Source organism: Nomia melanderi, chromosome 1, assembly GCF_051020985.1.
Source record: "Nomia melanderi isolate GNS246 chromosome 1, iyNomMela1, whole genome shotgun sequence".
NCBI classification, from domain to species: Eukaryota; Metazoa; Arthropoda; class Insecta; order Hymenoptera; family Halictidae; genus Nomia; species Nomia melanderi.
Genome location: NC_134999.1, coordinates 677,550 through 694,869, shown reverse-complemented (window position 1 = coordinate 694,869; position 17,320 = coordinate 677,550). Strand labels below are relative to the sequence as shown.

General features: G+C 34.9%; 1 protein-coding gene across 4 annotated transcripts in view; it reads right to left on the bottom strand.

Annotated features, from left to right (window-relative positions):
- The window catches only part of shn (zinc finger protein schnurri), an 84,519-nt gene that overhangs the window by 24,687 nt on the left and 42,512 nt on the right, over positions 1-17,320 (bottom strand). For all 4 annotated transcript variants that reach the window (XR_012999814.1, XM_076372632.1, XM_076372640.1 and 1 more), the window contains exons 2-3: positions 13,037-13,515; positions 604-3,430 (exon numbers count right to left, since the gene is read on the bottom strand). Coding sequence is in view for 3 of the 4 variants with exons in the window: in XM_076372632.1 (XP_076228747.1) it covers positions 604-3,430; positions 13,037-13,515 (3,306 nt within the window). In the remaining variant the exon portion in view is untranslated. The remainder of the gene's footprint in view (positions 1-603; positions 3,431-13,036; positions 13,516-17,320) is intronic.

Below are 17,320 nucleotides of genomic sequence, written 5' to 3'. Positions count from 1 at the left end.
TTTGGAAATTTTCTTAACGCATTCTTTCAATCTGTAGTAATAGCCTCAACTGTAATCGTATCACATTTACAACACACTTGCGTACTTGTACACTTGTTACAACTCTTTCTTTCCTTACGAACACATAAAGGCTTGAAATGAAGGCCGCCAATGAAGCGACAGTAAATTTGTAAATGTAATTTTAACGAGATAAAATAAAAAAAGATGTGATCGTAAATACACACACACACACACACACACACACACACACACACACACACACACACACACACACACACACACACACACACACACACACACACACACACACACACACACACACACACACACACGTATTATAGCAGAGATTGCATTATCAAAGAAAATGACTATCGTGCATATAAATTATATTTTAAAACGGGGTTCTCTTGTTGTTGATCCAACCCAACACGATTCTACCCGACATCCTTGAATCGAGGGAATATCGGCATAAATTGAAGGCAAAGCAATTTGATAGTACCCTTTTCCTTGGTCTTATTAAAAAGAGCTAGTTTCGAGAAATACTAAAAATTCCTTCTGATTATCATGTCATGGAATATAGGAAAAAGGGTACGGCTTCCTCACCTCTGCCTCTGACATAGGTGTAATCCTCGTTGCTTTCGAAGCCCCCGTCAAATATCTTGACTCTCTTTGTTTTCTCTTGCATATCGCTGTCCAAACCGCTTTCCGGATTGGTTGGAGTGGTCGGTCTTTGCGAGGAATGCGTCAGTATGTCCTCCTCCTTTTTCCAGGCGGTCGTGTAATTAAGTGGCCTGTGTCTCGAGTCGTAATGCGCCATGTCAACGTCGGGCGGTGATTCTTTGCAAATCTTCCAATTCGAGTACATGGACAAACCGTGTTGCTGGGCGACGTACATCGGCTGCGGCCTGTTTAGCGTGCAGTAAAATACCCTGGTCGAGCATTTCAAGCCTAGATATGTATAAGCGTGTCCGTTCAAGTAAAGTTGTCCGTATGATTTCTTCGGTCGCGGGGTTTCAGGGCTAATAAGGGGAAGCGTGTTTGCCGTTGGAGTGATACCATGATGCTTCTTCGGCGTAAAAGTACCTGGCTTCAATGGCAAAGAAGTAGGCCTTAGGAATTTGTTCGAGTTGATACCTTCCTTCGCAGGGTCCCCGTTCTTCGGCGATTTCAGCTCAGACTTGTCCGTCTTCGGGATTACATCTACGGAAGTTTTGTTTGGCACATCTGTCTTCGAACTGTCTACGCTTAGGAGTACCACCGATGTCGCGGAGTCCGCCTTCACCTCCTCCCCGTTCAGCGTGCGGTAACCTTCGATCGGTTTCCCTTTGCTCTCCGTGAAATTTACCTTGAGACGGCCGTTTTCGAGAGGCGGTGGCGGCGGCGGAGGAGGCGGAGGAGGCGGAGGGGGAGGGGGAGGCGGCGGCGGAGGCGGAGGCGTAGGCGAATCGTATTTCGCGGTGGATCCCTCGAAATCAACCGGTGTCTTGTTCGCCTCCAATTCGCTGACATTCCACGTGGAAAGCCTCTTCCTAGCGTCGGATGTCTCCTTCGGAGAATATCTTAATTTGCTGTACGAGTTCGAGGACGCGGCACTCGAGTCGATCCCGTTCGAGGAACTGTATGCCTTCTCGGCCTTGGGGTGTCGGTCGTAAGATAATTCTCGCCTCTCTCTCGGAATCTCGATACTCTTGTACTTAAGAGCCACGCTAGTTTTGATATGACGGTCGAGTTCTACCTTGGTCATCTCCCCCGCGGACGGTACCCTTCGATATTTGTCCGTGGAGGTCTCGATCTTAACGCTAGGAACTTTCGGACTCATGAATCCAGGGTTCGAAACGTCGCCGCCGGGGGGTTTGAAGCCCAGCTTCGAGTCCTTCGCCGGACTAGCTAGATCTAGTGGCTGCCCCATCATGGAGGCGTGTCCGCTGGTCATCGGACCAGGGATTCCAGGTACGCTTGGCGTTTGTATTTTCACCGGACTGGCGAGATCTAAGGGCTGAGGGACCATGTGGAGGCCAGGTAAGCCTGGGATCACTTTGTACCCGGCGTTGCCGGCCGCTATACTCGAGGATATGTCTATGGCTGGTGTCAGAGTGTGTGGTCCAGGCATGCCAGGAACATAGGGTATCACTTTACCGCCATGAAGAATACTCGTGATGCCCGCCTGGGGCAAAGTTAGCGGGTTATAGGCAGTGATGCTGGTTAGGGGATTTAAGTGGGGCTCCAGGTAATTGTAGCACGACATGCTGGGCGCTATATTCGGAGTTGATATGTTCGGTATGATCGGCGCCAACATTTGCGGCGTGTTGGCCAAAGATATGGAGGAACTCGGCGTGCTGGTCGGCGTGGCAGGTGGTTTGTGTACCATCGTGCCTCCGGAATGGAGGCCCGATCTAACCACGATCGAAGCAGTTTCCGAAGTAACACATTTGTTGCTTACGATGTGCTCGCTCGTCGGAGAATTAGTCTGCCTCGGTTCGATTCTCATGGTTTTCGTTTCCCCGGTGTTGTCCAGTATCCTAACTTCACCGCCGAACATCTGCAGCGAGTTCGGCCGCGGATACTTGCTCAGTTCTTCGAGAGATCGCAAGGTGGTGGGCACGGATTCTGATCTCTGCTTCTTCGCGGGCGGTGCGTACGCGTCGACCAGCCTCGTGTTACCTAAAAGCGGCCCGGGGGAAGGTAGAGGCTGCAACGCGTTGTAGTAATCGGAAGACTTTGATTCGAAATCGGACTCTCGTTTTTCAATTTCCAGTTGGCACTCTCTGCGCGGACTCACGTTCCCTTTACAGTAGTATTTACGATGAGTGTCGAGATTGTCGATGCTCGAGTAAGAGATGTTGCAAGAGGGACACAGATAATTTTCACTCTCCGCTGTGCCGTCTTGACTCGCATTTTGACTCTTCAGGAGTAGATCTTTGATCAACGAGCCATCCGAACTCGAACTGTTCGGACAATCTTTGTTCTCTCGGACGAAACTCTCACTGTAACATCGTTTTCTCGAGGAAGAGGATGATTCTTCGACGGAAGAGAGATTCAACGGCTGATCGCATTGTTTCGCTTCGACGAGACTTTGTTGCCTTTGAATCAGTTTGTGAAGACGCGGATCAACCGCATCGACGATCGCTTGGTTGTCGGTAATTATTTTATCAATATGTTCTTGTACTTGCTCTGGATTAGGTTTCGAAGAAGGGATAGCAGCCGTCGAGGAAGAACTGTTACTGGAAGAAGTGGAAGAAAGGGAAGACGTTTCGGCGTCGTTATTCACGCACTGCAATGCCGTATGAAATTTTGGTTTGTAGATTTTTCCGGTTCTAATTGTTTTCACACTGGAGACGGTCGTCGTCGGTGTCGATGACGGCGGAGGCGGCGGTGTGCCAGTACCGTTGCTCGCACTGTCGGACAGGCTTATATCCGAATCTTCCGACACCTGCAAAAATCATCAAAATCGAATGTTATCTTTCAAGAAGTTTCTGAGAAAGCCTACACTGACGATGAAACACGCGATAAAATGTCGCTAAATCAACTGCACGCATATGCAGGAACTCGCATTTCTTGCATTTCTTCCAAATTGTCGACAGTAAAATGTTACACGAGCTTAGTAGCGAAAGTAAATAGTACGCCAAGGGATTAACATTGCTTTGCCTAACATAATCGTTATGAAAATTCTTATAAAAATTAATAAGGCAAAATTCCATCATTTAAATAAATGACAAAAGAACGAAATGTCGATACGACTTCGACTGATAAGAAACGCCAAATAACTTGAATGTACATAATATGAACGTTATATATACACACGAAACATTATTTTTACAACAGTTTTATGTATTCCTTTAAAATATTTATAATGAATTAGTAAACCTTTGGTGCTCAATTTTTCTCGAACACAAACGCACGAGTGTCTTTAACTGTTTCAAACTGCTTTCCTTCTTCTTCGATTGACTTCTTTGCAAAATCTCCTCCATCAATTTAAAGGATTTACACACATACTTTTTTGTCGATGTAACTTTCTCCTACTTAGTTTTTTATACAGTTATGCTATTTTCTTAGGATATCAAATTTTCATCGTCTCTTTGAAATTTTCAATTTCTTTATTTATGCATTTATTAAACGAATATACTTTTAATCATTTAGTGTTAGTTTGTAAAGTTCTTCTTGTTTCTTTATTAGAATATACAATTTGAATTTAAAGCATGCTTCTTTATAACGTATACAGTCGCTCAAATTTTTCATTAGTTTATTATATACTGAAATAACAATATCTTTGGCTTTAACTCTTTACACGAAGGTACATTTTCCTCAGTACATTTTAGACGATGCTTTAAACGCAGACATATGATTTTGAGTATACTTTAAGAAAAGATATTGTCTGAAAAATGAAAATATATTATGAAAAAGCGAATAGAATTTCAGTTTTATATTCTAAATTTTTATGTTTAATTAGGTGTACAAATTGATTTGGTGCTTTTCAAATAAATCAATTACTCAATCTTGAAGAATAAGAATTAACGTTATAGTTACAAAAATATACAATTACATAAACACACATGACCATACTTTTAAACCTCAATAAGAGATTTTCATTTTTTCGGGAATTTCAACGTCCATAATCTATTACAATTAAAATTGTCAACGAAAAAGTTGGAAAAAATTCACTACCACGTGTTCCGGTATGGGTAACACGTCACATTTTTTCCGGAAGGAAAGGATTGAAATTTGATGCAAAATGTTTTTCTTCGGTAGCTTAAATATTACAAAATCCATCGTCAGTTTAATTTGTATCGAGAGTGTGTCCCTCTAAATATTTTCTTGGCGTTTTAAAGATTCAAAGTGTCAATCATAATATTTAAAATTCTCCAATAACTTGACAAAATACACGACAAAAAGACACGAAATATTTAAAAAATCCATCAGTTAGACTCATGGATTTTGCATGTGTTCAGGTATAGAAAATAAACAGAGAAGAACAAGGTATACTGTATGTCCATGAAGATTAAATTGTAATTTAAACAGAAGGAAACGTGAGTTGAACTTGTTCAATTATAATCATTGACACTGAGACCCAAGATTCTTACCAAGAAGGTATTATTGTGAATTTGATGAGATGTTAAGATATATATCATAAGGTGCTGCGATTCGACTACACTGTTAATTTAGAACGTTACTAGATTTGCTGACAGCAAGCCGGAAACTATGTAGATAAGTCATTCGGTACTTGGTTGCGTGAATCGAAAAGTACTGAGAACTTTATTTATTCCTTGGGCTAAACGTGTCTTCCTTGTCAGATTTATTCACCACCTAGCTCCGTTCGATTACTATTTATCCTGGCCGTTGCAACATCACCTAGCTGATACGCACTTGAAAACAGTGAAGAGATCCAAAAATGCATTGATGACTTCATCGACTCAACGCCCCCATCTTTTCTCCGCTGAGGGATTCACCAGTAGCCCATAAGACGGAGTAAAGACATCGCAAATGATGGTGAATATTTGAAGAATTCAAATGTATTTCATATTTCTGCAAGTAAAGGTTCAATTTCTTTAAAGACGACACCAAATTAATTTGTACAGCAATACATTGGGACCTTTTTCATTAAAAATTCTTATGATGGATTTAGCAAAAATGACAGAGGAGTGCTCGACGATGATTGATTTCGTATACTCATAATTATGGAGAGAAGAGTGAATTGCGATGGTCGGCGTATCTTACATAACAGCATTGTTATCTTGAAAAATTCAAATATAGAAAACTATTAATATCAACAAGCATCAGATTATTTTTCCACGTTATTTTTACGAAGCTTTCATCAATAAATTCGTCAAACTTTACTGATTAAAATGGCACAGACCGATTTTGACTACTTTCAGCTAGACTTCTAATAATTACTGTTCAATTCCTTGAAGAGGGGTCTTATTAAACCAAGAATAGTAGTTTTGGTTCGTCGTTTACCTTTTTTTTACAATCTACGCGATCATAAAATCTACGCACAGTTGGCGATCAAATTGTTAGAGCCATCCGTATGAATTGACGACTTTACATTTAAATAATTAATTTTTTGAAATGGGAACTTAATTATGCAAAACTCATATGATTTTGAGTGAAATAAATAAGCAAAGGAAGCTTTAGAATTCCTTATAGACTTCAACCCAATGGAAAACCTGTGAAAACGATTGAAAAAGAAAATTTCGAAGGAATTCATTACTATTGTATCAAACGCCAATTAATAAGCACAGAAATGATGCAATAGAACTAAACCGTCTACAGTGTAATGGCAGCAAAGACGATGTTACCAAATACAATATTTATTTATAGTCAGCGTGATTGCATCATTAATTTTTTAACTCTGTTCTTTATATTTATATAGAGAAAGTTGAAATATATTATATATTATGCATTTTTAATGGGCAGTTGGACAGCTGTTAAAGCTGAGTAAAGTCTTATCTAGCGTAATAAACAGTGGCTATGCTTGATCTTGTGATTTTATCTTCACACAAGTAGAAAACAATTATTTTTTTCACTGTGTTTCTAATAATTTCATCACTTATTCTAAGATGATTATTTACTATTCTGTCGAGTGTAATGTTGTGCTTAATAATCACAATTTTCGAGACACCTGAATATTTCTTTCCCTTCTTAAAAGGTAAGATTCAACTTTTTTTTATGCATATTCCGTTTTATTTGATTTATATCCTTAATTCTCAATCTATTGGTACTCATATTACACTGTGGAACAAATATAAACTTTTTTTGTCTTGCAATCACCATTAGGTGATTCGTATAAAGTTCCTTGTCCTAAACACGAATCCGAAAACCAAATTGCTGGGTCACGTCCAGATTTTTAAAAAATGAGTTTTAGTAAAAACGGTCGAATTTTTCAGAGAAACAGGTGTTCCGTGAAAACTAAAAACGATAGGCAGTTAAAATTTTCCGTAAGAAATACAAGAGAGTTACCCGAGTATGTAGCTATAAAAATCTTGAATATTGCGTATCATTAAATGATTGTAAATGATGATCAAAGTTTACAAAAAGGTAGATGTGCGTACTTTGTACGCACTTTTGTTACATTTCTACGAAAAATGGGTTGGCTAACACGAATTTGCTATGCACCATTGGATCCTACAGACATTTCTGAAGAGGAACCCACCCGCAGGAAGCGTGAGAACGGTTTTTCTTTCGGACAGGCTAAGAAAATCTCCGTGAAGAGCGTGTGCACAAAGCTTTGACGCCATAGGGCCATCGCTCGTTGTCATTTCCCGGTCATTTCTTAATTATGTAATACAATTAGATATCTGGAATGTTTTTAAAAATTAATTAAGTTTACAGATAGTATTTATTAAGTTTACATAGATCTGCATTGGATGTTTACTGAAGTATTTTTAAATTAACACTAACATTGCTGAGTATATTCAAATATTCGTTATAGTTTCAGTAGACTTAATTAAATTTTGAAAATAGTTCAGATATCTTTAACTTATAATCCTTTCAACATATCGATAATCGAAAAATAATAAAATGTATGCCAGTCATCTTGACTGATTCGATAGTTTTTTAATGTTAATCATCGTAATAGTATTACTCGTACATGTGTATTCACATATTAAACAACAAATTATTTAGATAACAGAACTTAAACTAGAATCGTGAAAAGCTTTCTTAAAATTATTATGAAAATTTATAAAACAATTAAACATTATATATACATATTTAAGAAGTGACCGGCCGTGCAATGAAGAGCAATGGCCGTGTGTCGCCAAAGCTCTATGCACGCACTCTTCACGGAGATTTTCTTAACCTGTCCGAAAGGAAAGCCATTCTTAAGGTTTCTGCGGGGGGTTCCTCTTTAGAAATGTTTGCAGAATACAATGGTGCATAGCAAATTCGTGCTAGCCAACCCACTTATCGTAGAAATCTAACAGAAGTGCGTACAAAGTACGCGCATTTACCTTTTTGTAAACTTTGATCATCTTTTACAATCATTTAATAATACACAATATTCAAGATTTTTATAGCTACATATTCGGGCAATTCTCTTCTATTTTTTACGTCAAATTTTAACTGCCTATCGTTTTTAGTTTTCACGTAACACTTATTTCTCTGAAAAATTTCACCGTTTTTACAAAACCTCATTTTTTTTTTAATCTGGACGTAACCCAGCAATTTGGTTTTTGGATTCGTATTTAAGACAAGGAACTCTATACGAATCATCTAGTGATTATTGCGAGACAAAAATTGTGTTTCACAGTGATTATTTATGCTCCTGCATTTACTAATTCTATACTATATGTCTTGTAATTTCATGTGTTGTTAATAGACTTCATATATACAAGAAGAACGATATAATTGTTATTATTATTACCATTATTAAGAAGAGCAAGATTCAATAAAGATCGGTTGAAGTTGTGAAATGGTGAATGGGCTCTTTTCTGAGTTAGCTGGCACACTTCTAAATGAAAATATATCATACCAGAATGGCACGAAATTTTCGTGTACACGTAAAAAATTTCTCAAATTCTCTGAATGTTTATAAATCCCATCTCATAGTAATATAATGTATATTTCCAAACTGGAACTACATTGTCCCCCTTTACATTTATCAAGAATTGTAAATTATACTTTTGATTTTTTCGCAATGGCTATTTAGATCTTTTCTTATACTTGATTATTCGATCATTCGTGTTGGTAAAGAATGATACGACCGTGGAATATAATCTTGAGATATGTTATCTTTTTTGCATTTTCTTTCTGAAGCATTGTCTTAGCTTAATATATTAAAATTGTTCCTTGGTTTTATCAAGAGTTTGAAGTAATTAATCCCATTAAATGTCGATACAATTCAAATCCACATAATAAAGTTGAGCAGTTAACAGTGAAATATTTCCGTGTGAATAACAGGTTTTAAAATCAGGAATTAATTATCATATTAATCCCAGGAAGGTTTGAACGTATATTTTCAGAATTAAAATGTCTAAATTTGCTTCAACTCCAAATATAATTGCATCCCAGAAGATATTGTTTCATTAATACATTCTATTGGAAAATATAATTCCTCCTTTTTATTGGTTTCGTTAATATAATTTATAATTATAATCACGGAGATCAGTTTCTTTTCAAAATTTTCGATAAAAACTTAAGCAAAGAATTTCTACAAAGATATTAGTAACTATATCACACAGCTTCGATATGGATCTATTTATGTCAATTGATGTTTTCTTTTATCTCACAGGTAATAAATTTTCTTCCTGGCGAGTGAACTGACTTCACGGTTCTCACTTTTAAGAATTTTTATATTCTTACCATGTAACTATATGCAATAGTAACGCGAAACTTACTAAAAATAATATCTTGAAATTCATTGTAACCATCGTTTATACACGAACGTTCTAAAATTCGTACTGTTCAATCATGCATGTTTGTGCGAAATATACTATACTGCATATGCCTTTGATTCGTTTCCTAATGTTACTTATAGTATAATCTTGAGCCTTCATTCTTTGCTGTAAATATCATACTTACGGTTTAAATACTTTAGTATATTTTAGTATACGTATTGTGCATGTTAAAAGTTGCAATTGCAAGCGTTGAAATGTTTATTTTGAATGAAATATTATATTACTGCGAGGAAATTAACACTTTATAAACCATTCAGAAAGATTGGAGAATTTTGAATATATTATATTAGCTCATAATATGAAACACCGCAATATTTCGGAAAATAAATAACTTGATGCGTCAATTACTATGGAAAACTTAAATGGAAAGCAATAGAAAAGAATCATATTAATAGTTGGGCACCAATTAAGAACTTGTCATTGAATGTGAAGCATTATTGTGTTTAGTAGTGCGTTAAATTTTCTGAAAAACGAATTAAATAGTCACATTTCTTAATACAGATAAGGCCACAAACTTTATTTTTTCCATGATTTATCAATAAACACGTTTGTTTTTCACTAGTCAAAAGTAATTTTTTGCAAATTTAGTTTCTTCTTAGAATAGTTATTATTTGTCTATCGGAATACATGGGTTCCCAATATGGAACACGTTCCACCTGGGGTGTACATTATTCGTTAATGTTATACATTATTGTATTACATTTTTATTTTATGGTGACAACTACAATTGTGATAATAATGGAAAAAAATATGTCCAATGAATTGTGTTCATGAGGAATGTAGTGGTCACGACGTGTTATTCATATATAAAATAACATAATATAAGCTCAAAGATGTGAAAAATTTGTTTATTTACCCCTTCTATTTCCATAAATATTCATTTCTCGTCACTAAAACGTGGTTCGTTTACAAATTACCTGAGTACTATTTTTTCTCAAATCGCTGCTTTTGACTTTATTTACATTTTTAACCGCGATTCGAAGGCATTTAATTTTTTCCATTGTTATCAATCCGTGTACAAGTGTTTATTAATTTCTTTGTGTTTTTATACAGGTTTCATTGAAAAAACTTCATATTCCTTGTTTTGGCAAGCTTGTGAAATCAGGTGTTCTATATTATTTGTCGATAGCTATAGTATTATATAGATACATATGTGCCATCTTTTCCTCCACTTACGATTTTATATTCTATCAATTTCACGTGCAGCTATTGCGAAAGTATTCGAATACTATCATCACGTTTCCTTCCATTTTTATTAGTAAAACTCAATGAATACAAAAATTCAATAATTTATTAACAAACGTTTCAATGGAAAATCATTGAAAAACAATGAAATTTTATTACTCCACCAGTGATTAAGGAGGTATTCTCATTGGAAAAGATTGTTTTCGGCACCTTTTAATTTACGTAAAAATATTAATTTTAATGTTTAAATAATAAAGTTAGAAACTCCAAAGTTTACATCTGTTTTTATTTATATTTCAGGAGGATTCGTATTTCAGGATTTCATATTAATCAAATTATTAAATAATGTGTTATTTTTCATTTTGTATGGCTGCAATATTTTAATATAGAGTGAACCTATTTCTTTGAAAATCTACTTACATGCAAGTAGGTAGATGTCTCTTTATCGTCTGTAGTAAAATTATATCAGTATCTGCAGCAGTTATTTTTTAACCCTTAGCAGTCCTATGTCGAGTCAGACGCGACATTCTATTTTATTGCAAACTCTACCTGTTTTAACAATTTTTTCTATGTTTATTTGTAGTATGACAATTGTACCATTTAAAGGTAACATTTCAATGGCTTCCAAATATTCTCGAATAAATAAATAGAGCGTCATATTAAGCTGTAATTGAATGAACTAACGTCGACGTGAACCTCAAAGTGAGAAATCAAGAGCACTTCGGACCTCAAAGGGTTAATGGAACAGTAAATATGAAATTTTCATGGTCAAACGTATTTTTTGCTTCTCTATATCACAGCCTCTTTATTCAAACACATTATTCTGCATTAAACTAATACGGACGAAATCTCATTCTCATACAAATTAAGATTATTTTGTACTTGGACATTTCAGATGAATATAGTATTGAATTATATTAAGATGAATCTTAACATCCATACAAAATGGATCTTTGTACACTTGATATTTCATAACTTTGTTAATATGTTTAAAATTCTTTTTATCTAATCGTAATTTGAAGGTCGCCGAAAAACGACCCCTTTAAACGAGAATAACCACTTATTAGATTCGTACACTGTGTGCTACTTCTCGAAAGTTGGACGTTAGGACTAGTTGTGAATTTGTAAATGAGTCGTGAGTCATGCGATGGTGCTACTAAATTTTTAGTAAATTTTCTTTAACTATTTCAACTGTATATATATATATATATATACACAGTTGATTTCTAATAAACTATTGTATATATTCAAGGGACGAGAATTATTACAAGTAGTTAAGTTTTTGCAAAGTGAATTCCTATAAAAAGGTTTATATTATGGACTAAACATGAAAGTAAAGGGGTTAATTTTTACCCTGGAAAAGTAGAGTGAGCCACCTTATGATATATCCCAGGAGAACCGTCTCTAGTGCACGTTGCGCGAAGAATATCTTTTTAAGGAGTACGTTACAGGATGACATTAAAATCATTGACATATGTAAATAGTTTACATATGTAAACTATTGTCTATATCTTGTCTAGTCGACAAGAATTCATCATCATCAGTACTAATCGACTTCATATTATATGTGTACTTCTCTACAGAATTAACTTACGAACTGTTCGTTATTGTAAAAAGTATTCCCATGATTTACTTTGTTTCGAGGGAAACGCTTATGATGGTACAAATATTGCTCTATATGGACATTTAAAGTGTTCTATAGAAATTATAAGTTGACCTCGACTGTTTCAAATGAAACTATTTACTGATTTATAATATAATTGCTTTTTGAAGATTATTCGAACTCATCTAAGATATCTAATTAATCCTCGCATTGCGAATTCTGGATAATTTTAACTGAATAATAACCGTTGCTGTATTTATATAAATACAGCTTCTTACTTATTAATTTATTCATGTGGTTAGGGATAATAATATTTAATAAAGTTAAATGCCTTCTGAGAAGCAGCGATCAATGCAAATTCTATTATGGGTCAAAATGAGGATCAACTCATCGTACGAGGGTTAACACACATGTTGATCAATCTTGATTTCGATAAGCTCTTGTCGACCGAAATCTGAGTTAATAATTCCAATGTAACCCGTGCTGTGTTAGGTAATTTGGGTTAGGCGCAAAGTATAAGTTGTGGTTTCTCCCTAGACGAAGAAGAATGTTGATGAATGGAATATTATAGATTCTATAGCATAATAATTGGAAGAAATTTACAAATATCTGGTAACTATAAACCGGGGAATCTCGGTGTACGAGCATCGAATGAACCGAATGTGGAAACCAAACGGAAGTGCCAAAAATAACAATGTCTGAACGTCAATAATTCTTAGTAGAATTACTTTATGATCGGAAAAGCCACTTGTTCCAAGAACCATTTCCTTTGACTATCTATTGTATAACGCGCGCAAAGAATAAACGATAACAAAATAATAGAGGTTTGACTATGAATAAGTAAAGACATATGTACCTTACTGGCGTCACCACCTTCCATCTTTAAGGCATGAGCTCGAGACCTGCAGTGTTTGTAAAGGTTCGACTTGGTTTTAAAGGCGAAACCGCAAGGCACGCAAGGATACGGTCTTTCGTTGGTATGGGCTCTGATGTGTTTTTGCAAAACACTCGGCTTCGCGCACGAGAGCCTGCAATAAGGACATACATAGCCGCTTTTCCTAGACTCGGTCGGTTCTCCATCCGCCGGTTCCGGAGAGGTCTCGACCTTGATTGGATCTTTGAGCGACTCTCTCGAGTCCTTCGACGAATCTTTCCTTTTAGGTGTTTCTGGAGAAGCGTCATTGTCCGACGTATCCTTTTTTGCCTCCAGTTTCGGCACAACCTCGGTCGTCGCCATCTTCTTAAATTTCTTGTGCAGGTACTTTGGCTCGCCATCGTTGTTGTTGTTGTTATTGTTTGACAACTGTGGATCTGTCATCGCCACAGTGTGAGTCTCTGCAAGCAAAGAAATCGTTCGATTAACATTTCGTATTGTGTGTTTCACATTAGATACGCATACAACCGTGTACAACACAATATCCATTAACGAACAGGTATGCGTTCATATACCGCACTCTTCTTCTGCTTCTAACCAAGTAAATAAAAGTGTCTATGTTTCTAATCGAGTTTCAGAGAATTGTTGAAAACCTATTCTTTTTACTGATAACTTGAACCGATGGTGAAGCGTTGAGAGAACTACTGACAGTAATAATAAGAAAGAACACGCTCTACCAAGTTTCAACACTTTAGCCTGGTTGAAAGGGTGGGTAAGAAACAGTGGTGACGAGCGCCCTTATCCCGTTAACGCTCCTCTTCGAGAAGATCGTTTTACCATAAATGATTAGCCTCTTTGGAAACTGCTACAGAATTCGTATAAAACGTATTATTACAAATGAAAAGATATATTATATACGATCTTCGACCGACAAATGTTAATTTAGACATTTTTGAAATTTCTTTTTCAATGGAAGTATATTTCTTGAAATCTTTACCAAATTCTCATCTTCATTTTTTCACAGTGTTGTTTGTTAAATAACTTTCGAACTGCTGATTCAATGCTCTTCGCTTTCTTCTCTTTATTTAACTATGATAGGAAGATATCGTATTCCAATAATAATTAAAGAATGTTGTAACAATTCGAAAAGCTTTTCTCAGGTGGACTGGCTTTATCATTTTCTCTAGTTTCCAAACAATATAATGTACTCTTGTACAGAAATGAAGTTCAAGGAAATAAATAATCTTCGATAACATATATGAGAAATGTTGAAAGTACCGGTTTCCAAAGAATTATTACTACAGCAAAGTTTTTATACTTTTGCCTGAAACTGTATATAGAATTGAATAAAGAAGTAACCAGGAAAAGAAGAAATATAAAACGGAACAAGCGCGAGTGTGGAAAAGGGAGGAATATAATTAGTTCGGCGAAAAACGTGAATCACACGCAGATCTAAACTATTTCCCGATATTACACACAGTAAATCAGTCAGATCGTTCCAAGAATCTTTCGAGCCACGCACAACATTGCAGTGAGTCATATTTCATTAATAAAATAGGAAATCCATAAAAGATGGAAAGTATTAGTCCTTCCGAGTTTGCATATGTGCTAATATATTACTAAGGAAATAATAAAAGAGTATTCATAATTTCAAAAGAAACGAAAATTTTTTTCTTTTTACATCAATAGGTTTCATGGTTTCTTTTTCAATGATGGTTTTATTTGTTTGTGCGATTATTTTTACTCGGCGAAGACTAAAATTTTCCGTTCGGAAATAGACTATTAGCTTTTAGGAAATGACAACGTAAGTGATAAATATACGAATTTAATGAAGTGTATAAGAAAACCATAGATAATCAACAATTGTTGAAAGGATGACATGCGGAAAGAAATACAATTATTCGCTACTTCGTTGTATTAATGCCCTCATTACAATATGTCGCACGTATGGCGACGAAGCAAACAAGCGCATAACGTCATAGACTGGCTTACAGTACGATAAGAATATTCATGTGATTATTTTCCTGCAACGTTGCGTTTATAAAATAGAACAATACCTTTTATTTTCCTTTGAACTGCTTAAGTTCATCGTTTCCCGTAAAAAGAAAGTAAACAAGGTTCACAAACAGTGAAATCTGTTTTTTTTTAGTATTCAAGTACTATATTTCAATACATTTAAATGTATAATGAATATGAATAGGTGTAAAGTAAACAGGTATAAGAAATTGTTCTTTCGAAAATTTTAAGGACATTTGGAGTACGTTGTAAAATGATATAAATTATGTGCATATGTAACAGTGGACAAAGAGCTGCCCGCCTCATATTTTCGGTATTTTTCCTTGATTATCTGCAATTTATACTTTTTACGTATGTGTATAAAATGTATAATATATAAAAGAATTTATCAGAATCTGATACTTGGCATATTTTCATCAAAATATCAAAACTTACGGCAGTTTCTAAGGTGTTCTATTGATTGGAAAGTGTTAGAAATGCGTGATTTAAGTCTTGAGTAAAATCATACATAAAAATAGTCTATAAAATGTAAATACCTCAGCCGAGAGAATATTAAAGGAATTTCATTATTTGTTTGAAAAAAGTAAGCGCGAGGTAAACGAAAAGGGTAAATAAAAAATTTACCTCGATGACATGCTTTCTCAAAATTGTATGATAATTGATATTTTTTTAAATAGTATTATATATTGTCACTATTATGATGTAAATTATAACATTGTGGTAAAGATTAAAAAATTATTACATGACCTTCACGTCACCTTAAGTACGAAAAATTCAATAAAGTTTGTAGGAATGAATGTGAATAACGTAACGAATGTGTTTAGAGAAATATGATTCGAACGATTCCATCAGCTTCCATACGTATTTGGAAACGGTAAACGAATGATCATCTGGGTTTTATCCTAGATAGCTGACTAATGTTGGCAAATATCTCTAATACATTCATATTGTCTGGTATTGTGGAAACATCGTTATGCACTATTGCGTTAACTACTTCCTTTAGAAAGAAATTTTATTATCATCGATACGTTTGAAATTTGTTTATTTTAAGAGAATAATTCACGAAACCGATTGCATACTTTCTAGTAAATAAAATTATATAACATTTTTTTACATGTAATCTCTCATTATGTTCTTTCACATTATCATTAATATTATTAATGTATAAAAATTATTATTAAAAGCGGTAAACGTCTAGAAAATCGAAAAAGTGCTGCAGTTATTGTCTGATGTTCCAAATAGCTGATTAAAAAATTATCGATGCATTGAAAACCGACCGACTCGTCAAAAACTATATTTATAATTCTGACTGTTTCAAATGCCAGTGTACAAAAAATACAACAATATCTTAATTAAATACGGAGAAACAACATCGTAAATGTTTCTTTTGTTTGTAGGTACTGTAACATCTACTGCCAAAAAGCATCTTATAATTAATTTATTATCGTAATCAATATAGTAATTTCTGTATCTTTTCCCGTAACAGGCTTTCATCATCGACTATTAGACGTATGTCTCATTATGTAGACCCATTAAAAAAACTATATATTGGTAAATTTATGTGCATAAAAAATATAACGTTGCAGTCAATTTATTACTTATAATAATATTCGCTCCTTTGAAACAAGTCAATCTGTTTGTAGTTCTCTTCTATTACTGGAAATGAATGCAAATGTTGAAGTGATCAAAGTAGATCGAACATTCTGCGTGATATATTCGATAATATTTATGTCGACGTCACACACATGTATCTTTAATTACAACGATATCACATGTGTTGACGTATAAAACGTAAAAAGAGCAATGACGAGGACTTGGTTAAGGACACTTTTTCTTATGGTTTTTCAATGTAAATAACATAAAAGGGTATATTATCCGATCAATATTATTTATACATGTCTACAATCTTTAAGTATCATCATATGTTAGGTCCATAAAAAACAACAGCTATTTGTATGAAATGATTTAGAAATATAATTCTTACTTCTTTGGAATAATTTCGCAGAAAATTTGACGTAACAAGTTCCCCGTCGAACCGGCAAATGTCCTACACGATTTATACTTTCTTAAGTAACACAAGCGCATCTTTTCCCGAATAATACGAGTCATTAATTTGTTTGATTGAAGTGCCGATTAGGTTGCATATAATTATGGTGGGTTATAATTTTCAGATTAATTTAGAGAAATACAGAATTAAAAGATTATTTGTCTTATCAAGGATTTCATAGATTTTAAAGTAAAATAAAAACG